The sequence below is a fragment of the Copadichromis virginalis genome, linkage group LG22 (assembly GCF_057382275.1).
Source record: "Copadichromis virginalis isolate Kocher_CV1m ecotype Utaka linkage group LG22, C_Virginalis_male_GT1.1, whole genome shotgun sequence".
In the NCBI taxonomy this organism is placed as follows: domain Eukaryota; kingdom Metazoa; phylum Chordata; class Actinopteri; order Cichliformes; family Cichlidae; genus Copadichromis; species Copadichromis virginalis.
The window spans coordinates 14,344,255-14,365,595 of record NC_140638.1 but is presented as its reverse complement, the minus strand read 5'-3'; the positions used below and the strand labels follow the sequence as shown (position 1 = coordinate 14,365,595).

Here is a 21,341-nt window from a genome sequence, read left to right as displayed (position 1 = left end):
TTTATCAGTCGCTTACAACACTGAAGAGGTAGTATACCCTTACTGTTTCCATAGGAATTAAGTGGGCAAGTGGCAGCCAAGTGCTCCTAATCTCTAACAAGTATGGCTTGTTTGGATGGACTGTCAGAAGAAAACCTATTCTCTCTAAAAAGTCCAAAGTGGAGATCTATGGCTATAATGCACAACACCATGTTTGGTGAAAGCCAAGTACAGCATGTCAGCACACCACCTACTGTCAAGCACGGTGGTGGATAGGCCATGATTTGGCTTGTTTTTGCAGCCATGTCCTCATATTTACATGTTGGGTTTATGAAGTATAACACAAAGTCTCCTTTGTGTAATAAAATTTAGAATACTTTGAGCAGAATGAAGTATAAGGATGAAGAAAAGCCTTTAAAAAAAATGTAATCATATGAGGATCTCAGAAGGTGAAACTACCGTATATTACACTTCTGGGCTATAAATACACTTTAATTTAAAAAAAAAAAAAAAGCTGTAGCACTGGATGTGATGATAATCTAGATTAGTTAAGGCTCCTTTTCATCTTTTTTCCACCATATGTATTTAAAGTGTTATAAGAAAAATGGTTTAGAGTGGTTTCATTTTACTTTTCAGTATCTAGATGTTTCTATCATCTTAATTCTAACAGCCTTTGTTCACCACCCTCTGACTTATAAATATAGCATGCATGCTGTTCATTTGTTAAGCTTGTCTTGGTAAAGTCACTTGGGTAATTGTAGACTCTGTATACTCCCTGAGTGAATCAATAATTCAGAGGCTGACGAAACTTTCAAAAGTTCCTGCAGACGCTGGTGCTCAAACAGCAAGCTTTCACAGGTGAGATCAGGCTGGTGAGAATGTCCAAAAGAAGATGGGTGGAATTCAAAATCTGCCAGACAATAAGCTGTTCAGCCCCCGTCAGCCGAAGACACAGAGCATCTTCTCCCGCTGCTGCTGCTGCTACTGCTACTACTGGTATGTTTCTGGAAGTATAAGGGAAAGTTTAATATTTTATAATTCTACAGGAATATTTTAGCCTGGATGTTAGAACAAGAAATCTTCGAATGAAACTGAGGCAAAACGCTTAGGTAGGATATTTGTTTAAGACTGGACTGGCCTGCAAATAAAAAGGGAATAAATGTTGGTCCACCTGGACTTTAATCTCAGGGAAATTGAAATAAAATGTAACGGTGTAATGAAATAATCAAAGAGTATGAAATAATAAAACTGGCTAAAATTTGTTAGTCTTACATGTGCAGTTTGAGGCATGCCCTGGGGAAATATGGAGTTTAAGCAAACATGTAAGAAATAATCTCTAGATTTCTAAAATCCCAGCAAAGACCCCTATGAATTACTACCCACATCTCCTATTAGCTCACTGGTGATCAAATAAAAACTTTAAAGAAAGAAGATTAGTTCATCTAATGATCAAGCCACAAAGTTTATATTATCGCTGACTTATTTGGGGGAAAATGACAGGAAAGATAAAAGGCCTTTAGTTTGCCAGGAATACGCTACTTTAATTAAATATAAACTATTTTAAGACTGAAGATCAATCCCACATGGAGGCTGTGAGTAAAATATTGCCTGTCCATTTATTTTAATCATCCCCATCTGTCCTAGAAACCGATGCCAGTCTCTCATATTACCTGCAGCACCATTCAGCTGAGACAGCTCACGTGCTTCCTCTTTAACATATGGCAGCACTCTTGGTGATGCAGCCCATTCAAACGCCATGCTGGAGAATGCGAGGTGACAGCTGGATCCTTTATTAGCAGCAAACATCTTTGATATGAAAATATTCTGTGTTTAAAAAAGAAAACTCTCAACTGGGACAGCTCTGGCAACCTCTCCTCCTCGCCTGTTACCATAGAAACTGAGCAGACTTTACAAGCAGACTTCAGACTGCAGAGAATGAAGGGAAATTTATGGGATTGTAGTCAAATATAGTGACTGGCTTATTAATAATTAGCACTAAATGTATTATTTTTGCATTAAATAATCTTTTACATCGTGAGAAATTCAGCACACTTTTCTGTAATGGCTGTACAAATTCACAAATTTCTTTCAAACCACAAAGAGAGAGAAAAAAAGAGAATCATAAATTATGGAGAAAAGTGGTTTGTTTGGATTTAAAGCAGTCAGGAAGTGTTTCATCACCACCCTCAACGGTAGACGCCAACTAAATGCATTTTTATGAGATACTTATGTGGGTACAAATGGAGAGACGTGTATTTTATTTTGATAGCATCTGGCCTTTGCCTCCGTTATTTTATCAGTCAAGATATATTTATAGAAGACAGATTCAAAGCTACCCAATAGGATCAGGGGCATTCAAGTGGCAGGGAGTGAAACTGGCTTGAATATGCTGGATAATTGTTTCACAAAGTGAAAAAAAATGGACAAAAAAGTAACATTTATATTAAAGGCTTATGTGGTTTCATGGTGAACAAGTTATTAAATCATGATATACTTAGTGTCTAAAGTAAATGTACTTATTATATAGAATATCACTTTTCAGAATCATGTATATATTGGATCATAATTTCTGATTCACTGATTTGTATATCACTTTATGAGTGCAAAGTACAGTAGTTGCAAAGAAAATATGGTAAAGTAGAAGCAGAATGTAGCTGTACATAGAAATACTTAATATGCTCTCATCCACTGGGCATCATTAAGCTTTACAGTACTCTGGTCCAAAGGCATTAGCGGGGCATGCCCAAGAACAGGATACACAGTGGTTAAAATTAGTTAGAGTAAATCTATCCACTGTTTTTGGATACAGGGTTATACTTTTACTTTAATTATTATTTTGTTTTTGTTGTTTAGATATATACTAAAACTGTGTTGAATAAATTGTCATGTCACTCCTTCTTTTACTCTAAGTCAGAATCAGAGCTTGACAGTGACATAATTTTTTCAAATTAATTAGCTGGAAGTTGAATTTGGTATTCCCACCTCACCTGAAAACAAGTTTCTGTGAGAAAATTCAGCAACCATGCGAGAACTTGTGTAAGAAAACACTTTCATTTTTCAGTAGGTGGAGGTTTGCAATAAATAACAGATTCTGGTCATCAGCCAACAGACTTTTTAATGACAATATATATACACATATATCAAAATGTAATTTTTAACTTTGATTTTTTTATAAATGAATTAAAGTATTTAAAAAACTTTTTCTAGTATTGTGTGGTCATACCAAAAAGTGATCACCTGCCAAAATATGATTTCCTGTATTTGCCTGCTGTTAGTGACTTGATGGGCTATAATCTGTCAAACATTCCTGACACTATTTGGGAGTTGTGGTCACTTTTCCACAATGTTACTTTTATATATCTTTTACTTATCCAGGAGTAAAAGTCCCGCTAACAATAAACATGTCTTTTTAAAGAGAGATATGGCTAAGAGGACAGCAGAAACAGTAACAACATAACATAATAGTTCTATATAGAAATTTGAAGTGGTAAAAAAAGACGATCTTGTTTTGGACGGTATTTCTGACTGAGCGTGAACGCACCACCGTTTGGCTGCCAGTGGGCGTGACTGTGAAGGCACCTACACTACGTCATCATTACTGGGTCTCATGTTTACGTGGAAAACATGGCGGCGGACTACCAACAAGGAGACAGCTAGTTAATGCCAGTGGAAGTCTCTGGGAGCGAGCCACGAGTCATATAGAGAGAGGGACATTTAGCGGTTAGCTTTTAAATTTCTCTCGCGGATACTTCGCATGAGGCAGTTTCTCTGTTTGTTTAGCCACAGGGACTGCGGGGATGGAAGACGAGGAGAGGCAAAAGAAGCTGGAGGCCGGCAAAGCAAAGGTATGATTCTCAGTTTTGGTGCTAGCACAACTCACTGACACTGCTCTCATTACTCTGAAGTAGCGACTTAATGCTGTCGACAACTTGTTTTGTCGCGGCCGGGGTCTGTCAGGCGCTTTTGCCCCCCCTTCCTTTCATTTTACGCTATCAGCTGTCGGACTCCGCAAACATGCGCCCTGCTTCGCACTGACAGCCGGGCATGGGGCGGGCGGGGTTGGGGTGGTTAGCATAGCCGCTGCTGGTCTCCTTTGTTATGCTGCATGTCTGCACTTACTAAAGTGTTTCCTTTTACTTTCCCGAAACCGACGTGCAGGTGTGCGCAGGCCACATTGCTACCCGGGATTTATAAACGCCACCTGAAGTGACACTGACTGACAGGCTGGTGTAACAGGATTTACAGGACATAACCCCACTGGCTAGAACCAGCATTGCCTCACACGCCAAACTTGTGCTTTATTAGCTGTCTTCTAGAAACGATAGCATCCACAAACTGGATCAACGTTTATATTAATCGACAGTGACACGGTACGCACTGCTCTTTCAGTTTTGGCTCGTGGTGCTTGTGGATGACCTTGCAGGAGCTCTGTTATCTGTTTTTATAGTCTGTATAACCCAAACATCTTGCGGGGGATGTGTTTTATCAAAAAAAGATGTTTTCAAAGAGATCTTAGCAACATAATTACAAGCTGGCCAGACCAGCCTGTGGTGAGCATCTTCTTTGATATCATGAATACACCAGTGTCATGCTGCAAGCATGTGGACAATTAGATAAAGCGTATGTACAGTTGAGTGTTGCACTGTAGCCCTGAATGTTGCATTTTTATACATTCTTTCCTCAGCTGTCTGGATGCAAAAGCATATATACAAATAAGTTGATGCAGAGGCTTCTTAACAATCTTAATAATATTTAAGGAAAATCTTATTTGGAATGTTACCTGTCTAGTTTTCACGATCCTACTCTAAAGGTTCAGATGTGGGTCCAGTGTTAGATTTCATGGTGTATGCCAGTTGTTATGGACGTTGAAGCTGGGGAAAGCTTTGGGATGAATGTCGTTACTTATTTGACTGTAGTTATTTTAAGTTGCAAATTTTAAGACTGGAACATCAGCCTGAGCCATTAGATTGAGACCAAATGTTTATAAAGCACTTGTGTATTTCTAAAAATATTACCGTGCAGCACAAACTTGTAAAATCTTGTAAAGAGATTGTATCTGCAATCTTTGTACATAGGTCATGTGTTTATATATCTATTTATTTTTGTATTTTCCTTCTAGTGTGGGAAATAGGATCCTTAGGTTTGATTACGTCTTCTCTTTTACTCCAGGAGGGCCCTAATGAGAATGAGTCTCTACGAACTAAATTGTCGAGTCAGAAAGTGTCAAAACTGCTTAAATCAGGCAGTCTCTTAAAGGGAAATCCAGCCTCTTTCCATCCAGATGCTGCAGAGAAACATTCAGCATGCTGGTTTTTAAATTGCTTAAGCTCTCTGGTTTTTGCACCGCAGGGGAGACCGTCTCCCGGGTTATGACTTTGGTATTTTGGTTTATAAAAAGGCCCCTCTGTGGTGCAGGCTGTTTTTTTTCACACAATGCCAAATCACAATGTCCTCATGCAGTGAAGAAACCTCATGACATAATGTTTAACAGGGACTTCCAGAGCTGAGTCAGTCTATAAGATGTGGGGAGTGTTTACATTGTCTTCTGGCTTCCTCAATTTATGAAAAAACATTATTTTTTTCATGTATTTCCTGCCTGCCTGAAAAAGATGGTGCATTTCTGAAATCAGGTGAAGGAAAAGTTGATGTTGATATCTGAGTGAAAGGTAAACTGTCTGTCATCTATTGTGTAGCTCGTAGCAGGCGAGTGCCTACTGAGTCATACCAGACAATAAGCAAAGTGAATATTGTGGGCCGGTGTTGCCAGGCTTTTGTTTCAGGCTGTTGTGCGCAGATGCTTTGTTCATGTTTTGCTACAAAATGGAGCACACTGACAAGCGTGTTACTGGCATTCTGGTTTTATTCATTCAAGACTTTCACTGAGTTCTTCAGTTACATGAGTAGCATCTTCTTAGGCTCCCTGTATGAAAAACACTGCGCTGACTGCACTAATGTACTCAGGGTGGTGTAAGATTTTCTGTTGGGTTATAGAAACCCATGAACTCAGATATGGCACCTGTTCCTACACTTACTTTCTGTAAATCCCTCCCAATTTTCAAATCCAAACGTCACCTCTCATGTCACTTTGTAGTTGTGGGTAAATTATCTGTCTGTAGATATATCTGTCAGATGAAGAGTTTCTTTGTTTGTTTCCCTCCAATTAAGATTGACGCTTATTATATCTCCTTTTTTATGCTTACAGAGGTGTGCGTTTCCACTGAATGAAAGTACCTTCTTCGTGTTGTTTGTCACCCTGGTCTTTGGGATCAGTAGTACGTTGAACAGAGCTGATTTTTAATGAAACATCAGGGAATAATTTGGCTCAGGGGATGCTCATAATTCATAAAGGATTCTATGTGTATTTGTTTGTCTGCTTCTCCGATATGCAGCTATGCAACCTCAGGCTCTTTCTGCAGAATGAAGAATCACTGATATGCGTTTGTACTTTTGACAGATGAATACTGATGATTATCCACAAATAAAAAAGCAATACTACTATCTTAAAACATTTTATGCATCAGATATCTTTTAGAAGATTTATAGAATGTGTTTTTTCAGCCCTGGAGAGACAACATGCTGAACTACGTGTAAAGGATCATTTTAATTTCTCAGCATTCAAATAGCCTTAAAGCTCAGTGTCACCACCATCCATGCCAGGCAGTGTTGCAGGTTTTGACGACAGCAAAGATACAAGTTGAGCTACTTAACTGAGGCTTGAATAGTTAATCCTTCAGGCGACTAATCACAGGGATGCCCTGCATTGCCCTGTGTTATGAATGGAGTATAATCACCTTTACTAGTTCTTATTATTTTCCTAAACTTGTACTGGAAAGTTTGATTTTTAGGGTGCAGTATTTAGTGTTTCTAATGCTTGACAAAGTACTAAATGCTTTGAAAACTCGTATTATGTCAGGCTGCACTGCTTCAGAAGGGATTGTCAGGTGATTAATTGAAGATGATGGTGTAGCAGCTGCACAGGTTAAATTGGCAACAGCCTGGATGATGACTAATTTTAATTTTCATTGTGGCTTTTAGACACTTTCTGAGGGGATTTCATCTTGCTTGATGCAATGAGCATCTTCTATAAAAACACTATAACAGGTGTGCCAAACATACGGCTCGGGGGCCAGAATTGGCCAGAAGTAGACTACATTCTGGCCCATTGGACAGCTTTCAAAAATAGAAATGCATTTTGGACTTTTAACTCTGTTTTCACAAGTTTTACAGCTTTTCCTACTGATAAAGACCTCCCCCGTGGACATTTATATTACACCAAGTTAATTAAATTATAGATTTCTGTATTTTACACATTTTACTTCTTACAAGTTAAGCCCAAAGACTCATGCTGACAGATTTCTTTCATTTACTACAGAGGTGTTTCTTTATGATGTATAATAATGGATTGCATTTATATATAAAAACCTAGAGGTGCTATTAAAATGTCAGTTCTTTTTCTTATATTAAGATATGTTATTGATTAAATGTATAAAAATGGGGAGTTTCAATGGTACTTACACGTAAGATTAAAGTGGGCTGTTTTTGGCACAACAATGAATAACTAATGTATTTATTGTCTTAATTTTTGATGGCAGAGAGATTATATTACATATTGATATGATAGCATCACACAGTTGCTTCAGATTGTAGGTTGCACATCCACTCATTCATTCATTTATCTGTTTTCTTACACTTATCCATTTCAGGGTCATAGGGGGCCACTGGGGCTCATCTCAGCTGCTGTTGGGGGATGGGAAGGGTACACACTGGATAGGTTGCCAGCCTGTTGTTGGGCTAACACAGAGACAGGAAACCATTCACTCTCACATTCACACCTTTGGCCAGTTAACCTAACCCCATGCATGACTTTGAACTCTAGTAGGAAGCCTGATAGAGCCCGCACAAGCAAAGGGAGAACATATAAACTCCACACAGAAAGGCGCCAGACTGGATTCACAGGGTCAAACAACATGCCAAAAGTGTCAAGTTTGTGTTTTCCTGTCAGTGTCTCATGTGTCCCTCTCTAATTGTATTTGCAGAATGACAATAAAAGCAATTTGATGAAGAAAAAATATTTTATGTATAAAAATTCTACTACAAATTATTAAAACTGCAGAAAAAAACACATTTATAAATGACACTTGAGAACATGCGGTATAGTGAATTTGAGATTTAGTGAGGGTAAAGACATGACATGCAATAATGCTTCAGGATATTATCCTGAATGCCATCATACATTCCAGCTGATCCAGCATATACTTTGAGCTGCTGAGCTTGAGATTTGATAATTGTAGAAAAATGGTTGATACCATGCTTTTATTTATTTATTTATTTATTTTTTATTTTTATTTTTTTAAAGAGTGAAGAAGCACCAGTTCAGGGTGGAAAGATTTGATTATTATTTTTCAGCTTTTCCGGTAAAATAATCGTGTGCACTCCACTGGTCTCTGATTTATCTTGTTTGAGTTTTGGTGTTTGCTTATAGCATTTCTGTGTTGCTTTCTGCACTGAGCTGTTTCTGGGGTGTTTGTTAGAAGAGCTGAAGGATACCTCAGTCCTTCTGGCCTAACTCTTGTTTTTAAAAGGTAAAGACATGTAGAGCTATTAAAATAATGCATAGCTGATAAATAATACCTGCAAATTAAATTGGCAGACTGTCACATTTTTTATTTTCTGTTGTATTTCTGGACCAACAGTGTTTCAAAAGGGGGAAAAAAGCTAAGTCCTTTGAAAGTGAGCAGGAGGAGGCGTGTATGTGGCCGCTGGCATTGAATTGCCTCATACTGTGCCTTTGATTCGCTCTTGTTACCATGGTTGGCAAACTGTTCACTGACAATACAGTAGGTACACGTGTTGTCACAGGATAAACCACTGAAAGGACATTGCTTAAAGCAGTCCTGGAAGAGACCGGAGTACAGTTTTCAACCTGTGTCATGTCCTGTGTGTTACATGTGTTGTGGCCATTGCACTGCCGTGTTTAAAACCCCTTTAACGTTTCACAGATGTAGCACCAGCTGGATAAGGGGTGATAAACCAGGTGACGCAGAGGTGGTTCAGTTACTGTTAGGTTTTATTTCAACCTGAAGTCAAATGTGTGCATTCAGCTTAGCAGTAGCTACGAATGTGTGCAGAGGATTTACACCCTGAAGTAGCACAGTGTTGACTCACACTGTGCTGCTGGCTCTCTCATTGGCACATGACATGAGGAGCTGTGAGCTTCCTCTCTGGGGTACAGTGGAGTGATGTTTTTTTTTAGGGATGTTGTGAATTCTTTTAGCTGTGTGTCTGACTGACCTGAAACCATAGAAATCCATTTAGGTATTTAAGTCTGACACACTGTTATTGTATTAGTCATACGTAAGCATCACATTAACTAAGCTAATTTTTCACTTGGTGACAATAAGTCAAACATTTGTGTGCAGTCATTATAGAGCTGGAGCTTTCAGTGTCTGAGAAACCAATGACTTTTATACAGCGTCAGTTAAGAGAAGCTAAACAGTTACTAGGATTTGTCAGCTGTGAACTTTGCAAGGCTGTTCAGTTATATACTGATGTACCACTTTACTAGGCATCCCTGAGAAATACACTCTGCAGCCACTTTATTAGTATCAGTTTCTGCTGTGATGTGCCAGGACCAGAATTTGGCATAAACAACATGAAAGCATGGATCCATGCTGCTTGGTGTGGTGGTGTTGCTGTAATAGTGTGGGGGATATTTCCTTGGCACAGTTTGCTCCTCTTAATACCAACTGAGCAATGTTTAAATGTGGCAGCCTTCCTGAGTATTGTTGGTCACCATGTCCATCTCTTTATGGTCAAAGTGAATCTTCCATGTCACAAATCTCAAATCCTTACTGTACTCAATTGGTATCAACAGTCACTAGATATGAATCTGTTCAAGCACCTTTTGAATGTTTGAAATTCTGCAAAAACGGTGTGATGAAATTATGTCAATGTGGACTAAAATCTCTGAGAAAACTTTCGAACACCTTGTTTAATCTGTGTGTAAAGAGTTAAAGCAGTTCCGAAGGTAAAAGCGGACCCAATCCAGGACTTTAAACCAGCTTTGACTTTTTCACTTTTGGTGGAAGTTGTCAAAAAGGTGGTAATTAAGCTTTATTATGCTGTGTTTATCATTGATAAATCATACAAAGCTACTTTACTAAAGTAGTCCAAGAACAAAGAATAGCTTTAAAAATGCCGCCTTGAAAACAAAAAACTGAACCTGACATTATCCACTATTTACTATCAGATATATATTAAAACAAACGTGCCTGTGTAAATGTTTTCTGACAGCAGATGGTGATACACCTACGTAATTTCTGCTTTCCCAGATGGTATTAGAGCGACGCAGGCTTCACTACTCCATATGCTCAGCCATTGCTCTGCTCTACTCAGCCAAATAGGGCAGCTTGCTATGAGCTCAGTGAAAGGCCGGTGGTTCCCTGGACTCATGAGTGATGGTGCTCATGTACAGCAGACCTGCCAGCAGAAATCACCTTGTTTCTCTGAAGTAGGATAGCTTCCATACTGTATGAGTGGCATTCATTCATATTTCATTCTGTGTCCTCTGGTATTTAAAGCTTGTGGGTATGCTTGGACAAGATGTGGGTCATGCGTGGAGGTGCAGAGGCAGAGATCATGAGCCCTTTGAGCTTTTAAGCTATTTATTGTAGGTGGGGAACATGAAGACAACACCCACTCTCGGCTCTGTGTCAGCCTCTGACCTTTTGTGCAGTATCACCAAATGAGCAGTCACAAAGTGCCCACTTACATGCCAACTTTAAGCTGCTGCTACAGGAGTGGGGTGCATAAAACCGCTGATGCAGGTCTAAGGCTGAGCGGTCGACTGTACTGTACTCTAAAGTGTGCTTCACCATTCGTGCACATGCGCTTGCGTGCAGGATTACAGAGAGACTAATGGACGAACACCCTCAGTACATTTTACATTTTATGTCCCTTTGTTATATTATGTTATTAACTTTGTTTGCTTTTAATCCTACATCTACACACATGGCTTCTGTGAAAGGAGCATTTCTTTTTATAAGAATTATTACTATTTATCTGTTTAACCATTCATCTTTTTTACTACTTTTTAATACATCCATCCATCTGTTCTCTTCTGCTTATCATTATCTGGGTTGTGGGGAAGCTGGAGACTATCCTACTATAGGTCGAGAGGCGGGGTACACCCTGGATAGGTCGCCAAGCTGTCGCAGGGCTAACACAGATAGACAGGCACCCATTTCTACTCACATTCAAACCTATTGGCAATTTAGAAATCACCAGACCCCACTAACTGCATGCCTTTGAACTGTGGGAGCGGCACAGTGGTTAGCACTCACAGCAAGAAAGTCTTGAGTTCAATTCCACCATCAGGCCAGAGTCTTTCTGTGTGGAGTTGCATGTTCTCTCCATGTTTGCATGGAAAAATGCTTTTAGATCAACTTTTCATAACAATCTATGTAACAGTTGTTGCAATTTTGCTATGAAGTACAAACATCAACCGGATTTGTAGTCAGGATCTGCATCTGTTTAATCAGCATCTGTGGCAAAAAAAATAGTCCTTAGTGTCACTTTATGTGGATTTAGATTTGTGATCCACATTTGCAAATATTGACCTAACTGACCCTCTCCTAAAAGTCCTAAAAGTAAAACAAAAGACCCCCAAAGAATAAATGCCAACATAATTTGAGAAATATTCGAGAAATATCATGACTGCAGGTGTCATTTTGATGATATTGATCACTGTCTCTCACCCGTGACCTGTGATATTTCAATGCAACTAACGGAATTTTTATTTAAATTCTCTTGTTTTGTCTTTCCTTTACTCACTAAAACTTCAAAGATATCAAAGTTTCTTTTCCCTCTAAATATTTTAAACATCTACTATTTTCCCAAAGTCTATGAGTAATTCTCATGATTTCAATAATGACCAAAATAATTACATAAGTCACAGAGTAGCCCTGCTTTGTAAGGCTGATGTAGAATCTAGGTCATTTTTAACATTTCATTATTTTCTTCATTGTAACCTGTCAACATGTGTTGATTACTCAAAGTGAAGCCCTGCTTTTTTCTTTTTCTTTTTTTTTTTTAATCCAAGTCACTTTGACCATCTGGAAGAGCACGTTGCTCACAGCTGTGACATCTGTTGTAAGGTGCAGGGGCATTTCTCAGGTGAGCAGGCTGTCTGTACGTCAGCAGTGGTGTACTGCTGCTGGTGTACCCCCTGCTTTGCTCACTCTGCAACTTTTTTGCCGTCACCTGCATAATAAATTTCAGCAGTATCAACTGTTCAGGCTGTTTAATTAGGATTATATTTACATGATCAAGCAGAATATATTTTTATTTGTAAGTGAGAAATAAAGATTGTGTACGAACATTAAGTGTTGTTGTAGTGCAAGCATGTTTTTGTTTTGTTTTTTGTTGTCCCAAAAATATCTGCTTGGATTATTTAATTAGTAGGTTTGTTACAGAAATTGTTCACAAAGTATTTTACAGTTTAAAAAATTTCATAGCAGATGTGATTCTGAAATGTGGGAATTAATTGATTTATGTATTTTATTGACATTTTTTTAAGTCATTACAAAATGTTTTGTTTAAATAAGACACATTAAAGAAGTTTGTAGTTTATGGCTCTTGTTTCTCTGTGGAGTGATAGGATAGTGACCAGGACAGGCCGATCAGCACGATGCTTAGAAAGATTAGAGGATAGGAACATTTAGCACACATGTTTCATCTTATTAAACAGATCAATGTGGCGATAGGCGTTTGCACTCATATTGATTTAGAAATGGATTTAAAGTCACTTTTCAGGAACCCAGAGGCCGTGAGTTTGTTTCAGATAAATAAATGGAAATAGTTGTGAAGACAGCGTAACATGTTGCTGGTTGTTCACAGTGATCATTGACATAGTTTAAAAATCCCTTCAGTCGGGATTAGCACCTGGCACAGCAGGAGGCATGTGCCGAGTCATATGGAGACGGGGAGGGAGGATTCACTCAGAGAAACAAGATCGCGCGTTTGGGGCAAACAAATGTTTCGCTTGAGTTTCACTAAACTGTGTCGGCTCAGAGTAGGTTCATACATCATTTAAATTTTCAGAAGCATTGAGTTAGAGGTGCTAATAGCTACGGTGAGGCAGGTGGTTTACGATGTAATGTTTGAACATGTGGGTCAGATAAACAAAGATCTGACTGGAAGCTACAACTTTTAAACCTGAATTACACCAACACTTAAATAGCTGTTTTGTTTGATAATTCTTTTTCATTTTCAAGGACCAGCTTGAAGCAGAAGTTTTTATGTTTAACACTAAACGTTTTCCTTTTTCTATGCCCCCAGTTGGCTGAGTACCGCCAGAGAAAAGCTCACGCCGACTCCCAGAAGAAACAGAAAAAGAAGAAGAAAAAGAAGCCAGGCGAGGATTCGGAGGGGCATTCACAGGGAAGGGTGGAGGTTGAACTGAATCAGTCTGTGGGAGGAGAGGAGGTCACAGGTGGAGGACAAGATGGATCACAAGAAAGAAACAGAGACCCACACACCACGGAGTTTACCTTCACCAAGACGCTCAGGAGTGGAGAGACTGTCAGGCATGACCAGACGTACAACATAGAGGTAGATACTAGTTTTATTGCCATTTCTCAACTGTCACGCAAATATGCTCATAAGATCTCAGTGAGGACTCTGATTATTTTTAAGTTGCCACATCCTGAGTACAATTCTAATGTTACCTATTAATTTCCTTTCAGATATCAAACTTGTGATTTAGCTCTGATTTAGTGGAATGAATAGATAATGTTGCCCTGAACTGTGTCTCCAGCAACACTTATAATCAGAGTTTCTAAACAGTCTCTAAATTAAGCCTTTCAGGGGAATATTCAATTTTTTTGGCACAATCTATTAGCGGTTCGTCTATAGTCTTTTTTTCTTTTTTAACACGTTATTATTCCTCAGAAAGCACACTCCTTGTGCGCCTCCTGCACTCAGACACTCCTGAAATTTTTAAAGACCATTTAATGGCTTTAATTTTTTATTCATAACAAGCACTTATAAGAGCTCACAGAAAAGGCAGTGTAATGATGAAAGCTCTGTGTGGGGAGGGGGCGGGGAGATGGTCGTTGCTCCCTTGAGCCTAATGAGCCCTCCTTAGCTGTCATGACAACCAGAGCACAGGGCGCTGATTTCGTAATTTCAGGATTAAAAAAAAAAGTTAATAAATGCAGTTACAAAAAATTTTTTTTTGGCAGAACTGATTCTGATTCTTTAGTTCTTACAAAGCATCTAATTATGGAGACGTTCAACAAAGACCATGACCAAGTATATACCTCTAACTTAAAGGATCCACCATGCTTAGGTGGTCTATCTGCCCAAAAGTTCATATTGAGCTGCTTCAAGTTTTGACTTTATTCTTGTCCCAGCCATTTGACTGGCTTGCTGTGCTGACAGCTCTGTTGTGACTCCAACTCAGAGCTAAAGGCCCAGCTTGAAAATCTTTGCATTGTCCTTAATATGTAACATATTCTGACCTGATTTGGATTTGAAACATTTCTAAACATTTTAAAAATCATATATTAAATTAATATAAGAACACTGTAGTCATAAAAGAATGGACATAGTCAGCAGGAATACTCATGTAGATGATGGTCATGATGGTCATTTGGTGTTGAGATACAAGATAAGATCCCTCACACCATTATACCACCTGAACTGGATCCATGCTTTCTTGTTGTTTACGTGAAATTCTGACCCTACAATCTAAATTTCGCAGCAATTTTAGCCTCAGTTTCCTGTTCTCAGCTGATGGGAGTGATGCCCAGTGTGGTTTTTCTGAAATTCTCAGACGAGCCTGTCTGGCGCCAACAACTGTGCCACATTTAAATCAGTTTTCTGGCGATTAACTGCGTGTGTACGTCAATATCAATATATTTACTAAAAACTGGAAGTAGATGATAAATTGCTTCCATTATTTTATTTTTTAATGAAATATACACAGTATGAGCATGACTACAGTTCGTCTTCAGTGTTAGTGCTGTTTTAAAGCTGTTTTTGACGGTGTCTGACATTCTTACGATATCGTAGTTACTTAGGTTACTGACAGATAATTTCATCAAGCATGCCATGCTTTCTAAATAGTTAATTTCATATTCAAATAAATAAAATATTTTTGCACACTTCCAAGCCTGATTTTCTTTGGGTGTAAACCTTACAAGCTTACATAACCTTTCATTCTGCACTGAATTCCTATATTTTATTAAAATCGAGTCTCAACACTCCTGAAAAATAAATATTCATCCACCGTTCGGTAGAAACTCAATCTAAAGCAGTTTTTTAAAATATGTGGACCTGAGGGTTCTTAAACGTTTTTTTTTTTTTTCTTTTTCATTCGAGCCCTCTCAGTTTCTTTTAACAGCCACTCTTTCCCTGAACCCTCTGCACATTTCATGCAGCACATGCCCACAAAATACAGGGTTGCCATGGAAACAGACAATTGCCTTTTAAACAGATTGAGATGTGACGGTCTGTGCGACCAGTTCCTGTGGCCTTGCAGCACTTTTCAGCAGACCTTAAGGTTGGCTGAATGCCTCCGTGTTTCATCCACATTTCTTTACCTTGGAGCAACAAATATCTGTCTCCATTACAAAAGACCCAGATAAACTAATTAACTCCTGCCTGGACGGGGGCTGCTACACATCAACAACAAATGAAACATGAATTTTAAGACACTGAATGATACTGAGGGGATTGTGGGATTTTTTTTTTTTTTTTTTTTGATGATAAATTATTGAGTCGCTTAAAGTAAAATGGTTTGGTTGTTTGTTTTTTCTTTTTCTTTTTTTAAATTCTGTCTCACATTTTTTTTTCCCTTATCCCAGACTAACTGCTCATGGGGCTTGTGGTGGAAAGGAAGGGTTGCCTGGAAACACAACAGCATCAGTGTTTTCCGCTGTCAAGCATCTCAAAGAGTTTTAAACCCAAATATGAGTGGGTTGACTAATTGGTGCCTCTTAGACCTTTGCATAATACTCTTTGCATCAGTGGAAACTGTCATGCAGCAAAAGAACTGTGATATTAATCATGTCTGTGTGTGGAATTTCAATCGATTTGAATGCGAGGGGGCAGTTTAATGAGTCCACACACAAAAAACTAAAAAACTGATTTAAATGAGGTTGATCTTTCCTTCAGTGTTGTCCGCTTGTGCACCTTGACACCACTTCCAGGACTCTGTGCCTTGTTCTGACCTCTTTCTTGCACATGGACCATTTCAACAAAGTAAATTGCACAAACCTCTAATTAAGTGACAAACTAACCTGAAGTGATAATAGCTGCGCTTGGTTCTGTAGGCAAATACGCAGTGTCCAAGAGGATGGTGACTTAGGGCTGGAACATAAACATTGGCTTGTTGTTTTTCCTGCACTTCAATTTTCTATTCAGTTTCATTTTTATGGCATCAGTTCAGAAAGCGCTTTATCCTAGAAGGCACAAATATTCTATGCTATTAGAGAAAAGTCCCCTATGAGCAGCACTTGGCAATAATGAGAAAGGGAGATCCATTTCAACAGGAAGAGACGTGCAGCAGAATCAGGCTTGGGGAGGGGCAGGGCCATCTGCTGCAACAGGTTTGGGGCTGAGGGGAAAGATGAGACAGAAAAGAAGAAGCATAGAGTTATTGTGAACGGGCCCCCCAGGGTCAGTGAAGGCTTCCGTTGTAATATCCTGAGGCTTCTGAGGGAAAACATTTAATGCCAGATGTTAAAAATGCCAAACAGCAGGTTGCCAGTGTGTCCCTACTCACACTGAATTGAAATTGCAGGCATTTTTGGGTAAAACAATGCAATCTTCAATTTCCAGATTTGGGTCCATGAGACTTGGTTCTCTTTCCCAATAAGAAATTCAGTTTGCAAGTTTGAAATGACACAGTGGAGGCGATCCCTCACGCATTACAGGTGTGCACAAGTATTCAGCACAGGACTTCACCAACGATCTTACACTACTAATACATTACTTTGGCATTAATTCACAGCATGGCCTTAGATGCACAGTAACAAAATTACTTGTTAACAATAAAAACTTTAAGCTATGGCACAGATCCCTTTCCTGATTTTTTTTTTCTTCGTTTTTTCCTTTTAGTGTTTAAAAGTATTATACAGAAAAATGTTAGAGCCGCAGTGATTCCGCTGTAGAAGCATGTATGGGTAGAAACGAGGTTAGATTGAAACAAGCCTGACTTCTCATTACTGCTTTGAAAATCAAGCTCCGGTTACTCAGTTGGGTCTGACATACTCTCAGCTTTAATCTCACTCTGGCTGAGGAGGCTTGTGTTAGCATGTCGTTCCCACAGATGCCTGCAGAGAGTCGATGGTAGGAGCTGCTGTTCCTGTGTTGGCTTTAACTTCCTCTTTACTGTCACGTTCTAATCTTTTCATAAAATAAAAATGAAAGTAATTTTCATGTCTCTGAAAAGTTGTAGACCACTCTGTTCCTCACAAAATGAAGAGTGCACGTTACCCTAAACACAGCTGAGGTGTTGTTCAAGTTCTTCTTCTGCTCTGCCCTAGTACAGTTTGAATTTATGACCCAGGAATGAACCCACGAAGAGATTTTAATAATGGTGCTCATTAGAGGTGGGAATCACCATATATCCCACGATACGATATTATCACGATACTTAACGCGCGATACGATATTATTGCAATTTTTAAAAATATTTTGCGATATTCAGATTCTGTACATAAAGGTAAACTTTATCAATATTCATTTTATCTAAGATCAAAGTCTCACACTCAGTCTTTCTCTCATTTCAGTCAGTTTTATTGTTGACAAACTGAACGGTTTGTATTACAGTCTAGTCCAACTTAACTGAATGCAACCATCTGGTACAATTATAGCTATTCTGAACTATGCAATTTATGATAACTATGCAGCCCATTCAGCAACTGAAGAATTTGAAAGTAAATTAAAACAAAATATAATTTTACATTAAATAAAAAAGTTTTAAACTTAATTAAAATAAAACATGTCTCAAATTAAAAGAAGTAAACTGTCATGTTTATTGCTGCCAAAAAACAAGTTAAACACATTTGGACAGTGAAGGAATGTCAGGATTCTTGCTCAGAAAAAGGATCAACATGCTCTGAAGTCAGAGTTCCAGTCCACAAAAACTTTTTTTGTAACAAAATATCGATTTCTGCTGTCCCTGTATCGATACATTATTAGCAAACAGAATATCACGATACTACACAGTATCGATTTTTTCCCCCACCCCTAGTGCTCATTAAACTGCAGGAGTGAGAAAAGAGCTCTAACACAAGTACCCCAGCCCCATGCTTGAATGCAGAGTGCATACAGAAATAGGAGATATGGCAGACACTCATTCTAATGCTGAACATTTTGGAATTCTAAACAAAGTAATAAAGTTTCAGGAATTGCAGTAACTAATGTAACTGTTTTTCATGTCAGGACAACATTTGCAAGAATTAAAATGATTTAAAAAAAGTAAAGTGAATGGTTGTGATTGAAATCGTTTGTTTTATGTGGCTAATGTGTTGGTTTTATTCATTTTTTGTGTTGCAGCCAGAGAGTGAAGTTTCCACCACTGCAGAGGATTATTCCTCAGAGGTGAGACTTCTTGTAATATAAATCCTCACTTTTTCACAGAAATGTCACACCTGTAGCATGTATGTAGGATCACTTGTGTTTTAATTAACTCCCTTAGCTACAGTTCCACATTTTGTCATTTTATTTGATCATTTTCTTGGAGTCTCTTGGATATTATTTGGGTTTCCAGTGAAAATGGAAACTGTAAATCATAAGACAGAGTGCGATGTTCTCTTTGTTCCTCTTAGCCACTTAATAGTTCAGGAAATATTCTTTGTGGATAAATCGCTTCTCCTCTCATACTGTGTCCTTGCCAGCTGCTGCACACTTTCTTGGACAATAACTGAAATCTGTATTTTTTTTGTTTTGTTTTTTGTTGCTTAATAACACTACATTTTAAATCATTAACAGCCTCTGTTGACTGAGTCTGTAAGATGATTTTATGTTTGACTAGATGGAGAAAAAAAGCAAATTAGGGTATAATTCAAATGTGACTTTAGTTAATGCTTTTAAATAAATGCTTTAGGCTATTTTGGAGAGATTAAACTCTAAAATTATGAGCTCCTCTGTTGCATTTCCCCGATCTTAATGTTTGACGGATAGCCTTGTGAATTAACAGGTAAATGGATGCCTTGATGAGATCACAGAGCACCAAATGATGTCTTCAAAGGATTTTATCTGGGTACAGTAATCTGATCGAGCAGTTCTTTCAGCTCTGCTTTGGTCTTGCTAACACTTGCTGCTGGACCTGACTCTGTTTGCTAAATATTTTAATCTCCTGTAATATTTCCTATAACCCACTAACCACACTTGTTATGTGCCGTACCTGTATGTATGTGAAGTATTTGAAAAGTGAGATGTGGAAAAGAAAAAGAAATCATTACTGTTATAAATGACAAATTTGAAAGCCCAAAAGATTCACATGTTTCCGACTGAACAGAGGTTTGTGACATAGCTTAGGCGTGAATTCTTTGAAGTTGAGATACGGTGGAAGATTAGAGCACAGAAGGTGTTACACAAAGAGCCGTTTTCTTTTAAGTCACCGAGGTGATGTTCGAACTGAGACAGAAACCGGAGAGCTGCTGATCAATACAGCTGAGACAGTGAAACAGCAAAACCAGAAATGTGGTTTCAAGTGCAAAAAGACTTACAGGAGAATACTGAGGATAAACGAAAGACCAAATCAAAGACAAACTATGGGATTAAATGTTGACAGAAGTCTTTTTTTCTTCTTTGCTACAACCCTTTTACATAAAACAGAATCATTAAAGAAAAATCTAATCTTCTTCCCGAATAGAAAACCTTCAACTAAACTTAATAAGAGTATCTTTTGTGTATTCACTGATGAAAGAAAAGATTGGAAAACTTTTTCTTTCAGCAAAAAAAAAAGTTTAATTACAGTGACGTGATCTGTCCCTCTTGTGATTGTTAATAAATCTGAAGAGTTTGACGACTGAGGTTTGTTATCCAGCCTTTTGAAATATGGCAGACAAAGAAATTGAAGGAGGGGAGGAAAAAAATCAGATTTAGATCAAAGCATTTAGCTATCCCAGTTATTGTGGGATGAACCTTCTCCATACCAGAAGATTGCATTTGGGAGTGGGAAAGAGGAAGACCACAGATTCATGGATGTAGTGAAGAACGTGTTGAGGGTCCGTGTGATAGAGGGGGATAGTAGGGATGGGGTGAGATGGAGACAGATGATCTGGTTACATGCAAGCCTTTTTCTGCTGTTCATCGATGAAAATAATAATAATCGATAATGGTTACATTGAAGCCTTTTTTAATTACTATTTTTTTGCCTTTATTAGTACAGTGAAGTGGAGAGATGGAGTGGGAGGGGGCACACAGCAGAAGGTTGCAGGTCAAAGTTGAACCCAAGCTGCTAAGTTTAGCACAGAGTAAGATGCTCACCTGCTCAACCTGTGAGCTAAACCGGCGCTCAGTTCTCATTCTTTTAACACAGAAAGTAGATCAGTAATTGGTCAGTAAGGGAGCTGATGGAAAAATGAACCTTATAGGCAGAATCGTAAAAACATGGGTCTCAGCAGAAACTTATAAATATTCATACCCGCCTCATTAAAGGCCTCATTAACTCCTAATCTAATTCGAATTCTGAGCCTTTCTACGATTCAGTAAAACGTATCATTTACAGTAAGTTTCAAGGCTGTGTCGTTTTGAATAACAATGCTTTGAAACCTCAATAGGTAATAAATATGCATTATATTTTGTGCATTTGCTTTCATGTTGCTTATCTCATCTAACTTGAAAGCTGTTGCTATTTGGTGGCGACTAACTGCTAAGCTTGTTCTAAAACCTTATCGTCTATTCCTGTGAATGCCATATTGGTTCTTCATGGTATTTTCCTGCTCAGGAGGAGGTGGAGTCCCTGCAACAGGTGACAAAAGGTGGTACGAGGCAGGATTTGGAGGATGCGCTAGAGGCCAAGACGCGGGCAGTGGAGGAGCTGAGTCGAGAGCTTGACGAAATCAGGTCTGCGTTTGGTGCAGAAGGCATGCAGCAGGTAAGGATTTTTAGCACAACGCTGTTCTTCTGCTGCTTCTTCTCCTCCCTGCTTCCTTTAGAGGTCGCCACAGTGGATGGTCTGCCTCCATCTCACCTGATCCCCAGCATCCTTTTCTGTCACACCAACCCTCTGCATGCCCTCCTTCACTACATCCATGAATCTCCACTGTCGTCTTCCTCTTTCCCTCATTACACAGGGTTTAGGTGTTCTCTTTCTCTTCCACTGTCCATTAGCCGGTGTATTG

The 21,341-nt window shown here is 38.7% G+C and overlaps 1 protein-coding gene across 4 annotated transcripts in view; it reads left to right on the top strand.

Moving 5' to 3' along the window:
- Positions 1-3,594: 3,594 nt before the first annotated feature.
- Positions 3,595-21,341, top strand: part of akap9 (A kinase (PRKA) anchor protein 9) — a 69,324-nt gene continuing 51,577 nt past the window's right edge. For 3 of the 4 annotated variants that reach the window (XM_085446788.1, XM_085446790.1, XM_085446787.1), the window contains exons 1-5: positions 3,595-3,824; positions 13,318-13,590; positions 18,547-18,591; positions 19,190-19,252; positions 20,945-21,094. In XM_085446788.1, coding sequence (XP_085302914.1) covers positions 3,777-3,824; positions 13,318-13,590; positions 18,547-18,591; positions 19,190-19,252; positions 20,945-21,094 — 579 coding nt within the window. In that variant the 5' untranslated portion in view covers positions 3,595-3,776. The remainder of the gene's footprint in view (positions 3,825-13,317; positions 13,591-18,546; positions 18,592-19,189; positions 19,253-20,944; positions 21,095-21,341) is intronic. The other variant, XM_085446789.1, reaches the window with a different exon arrangement.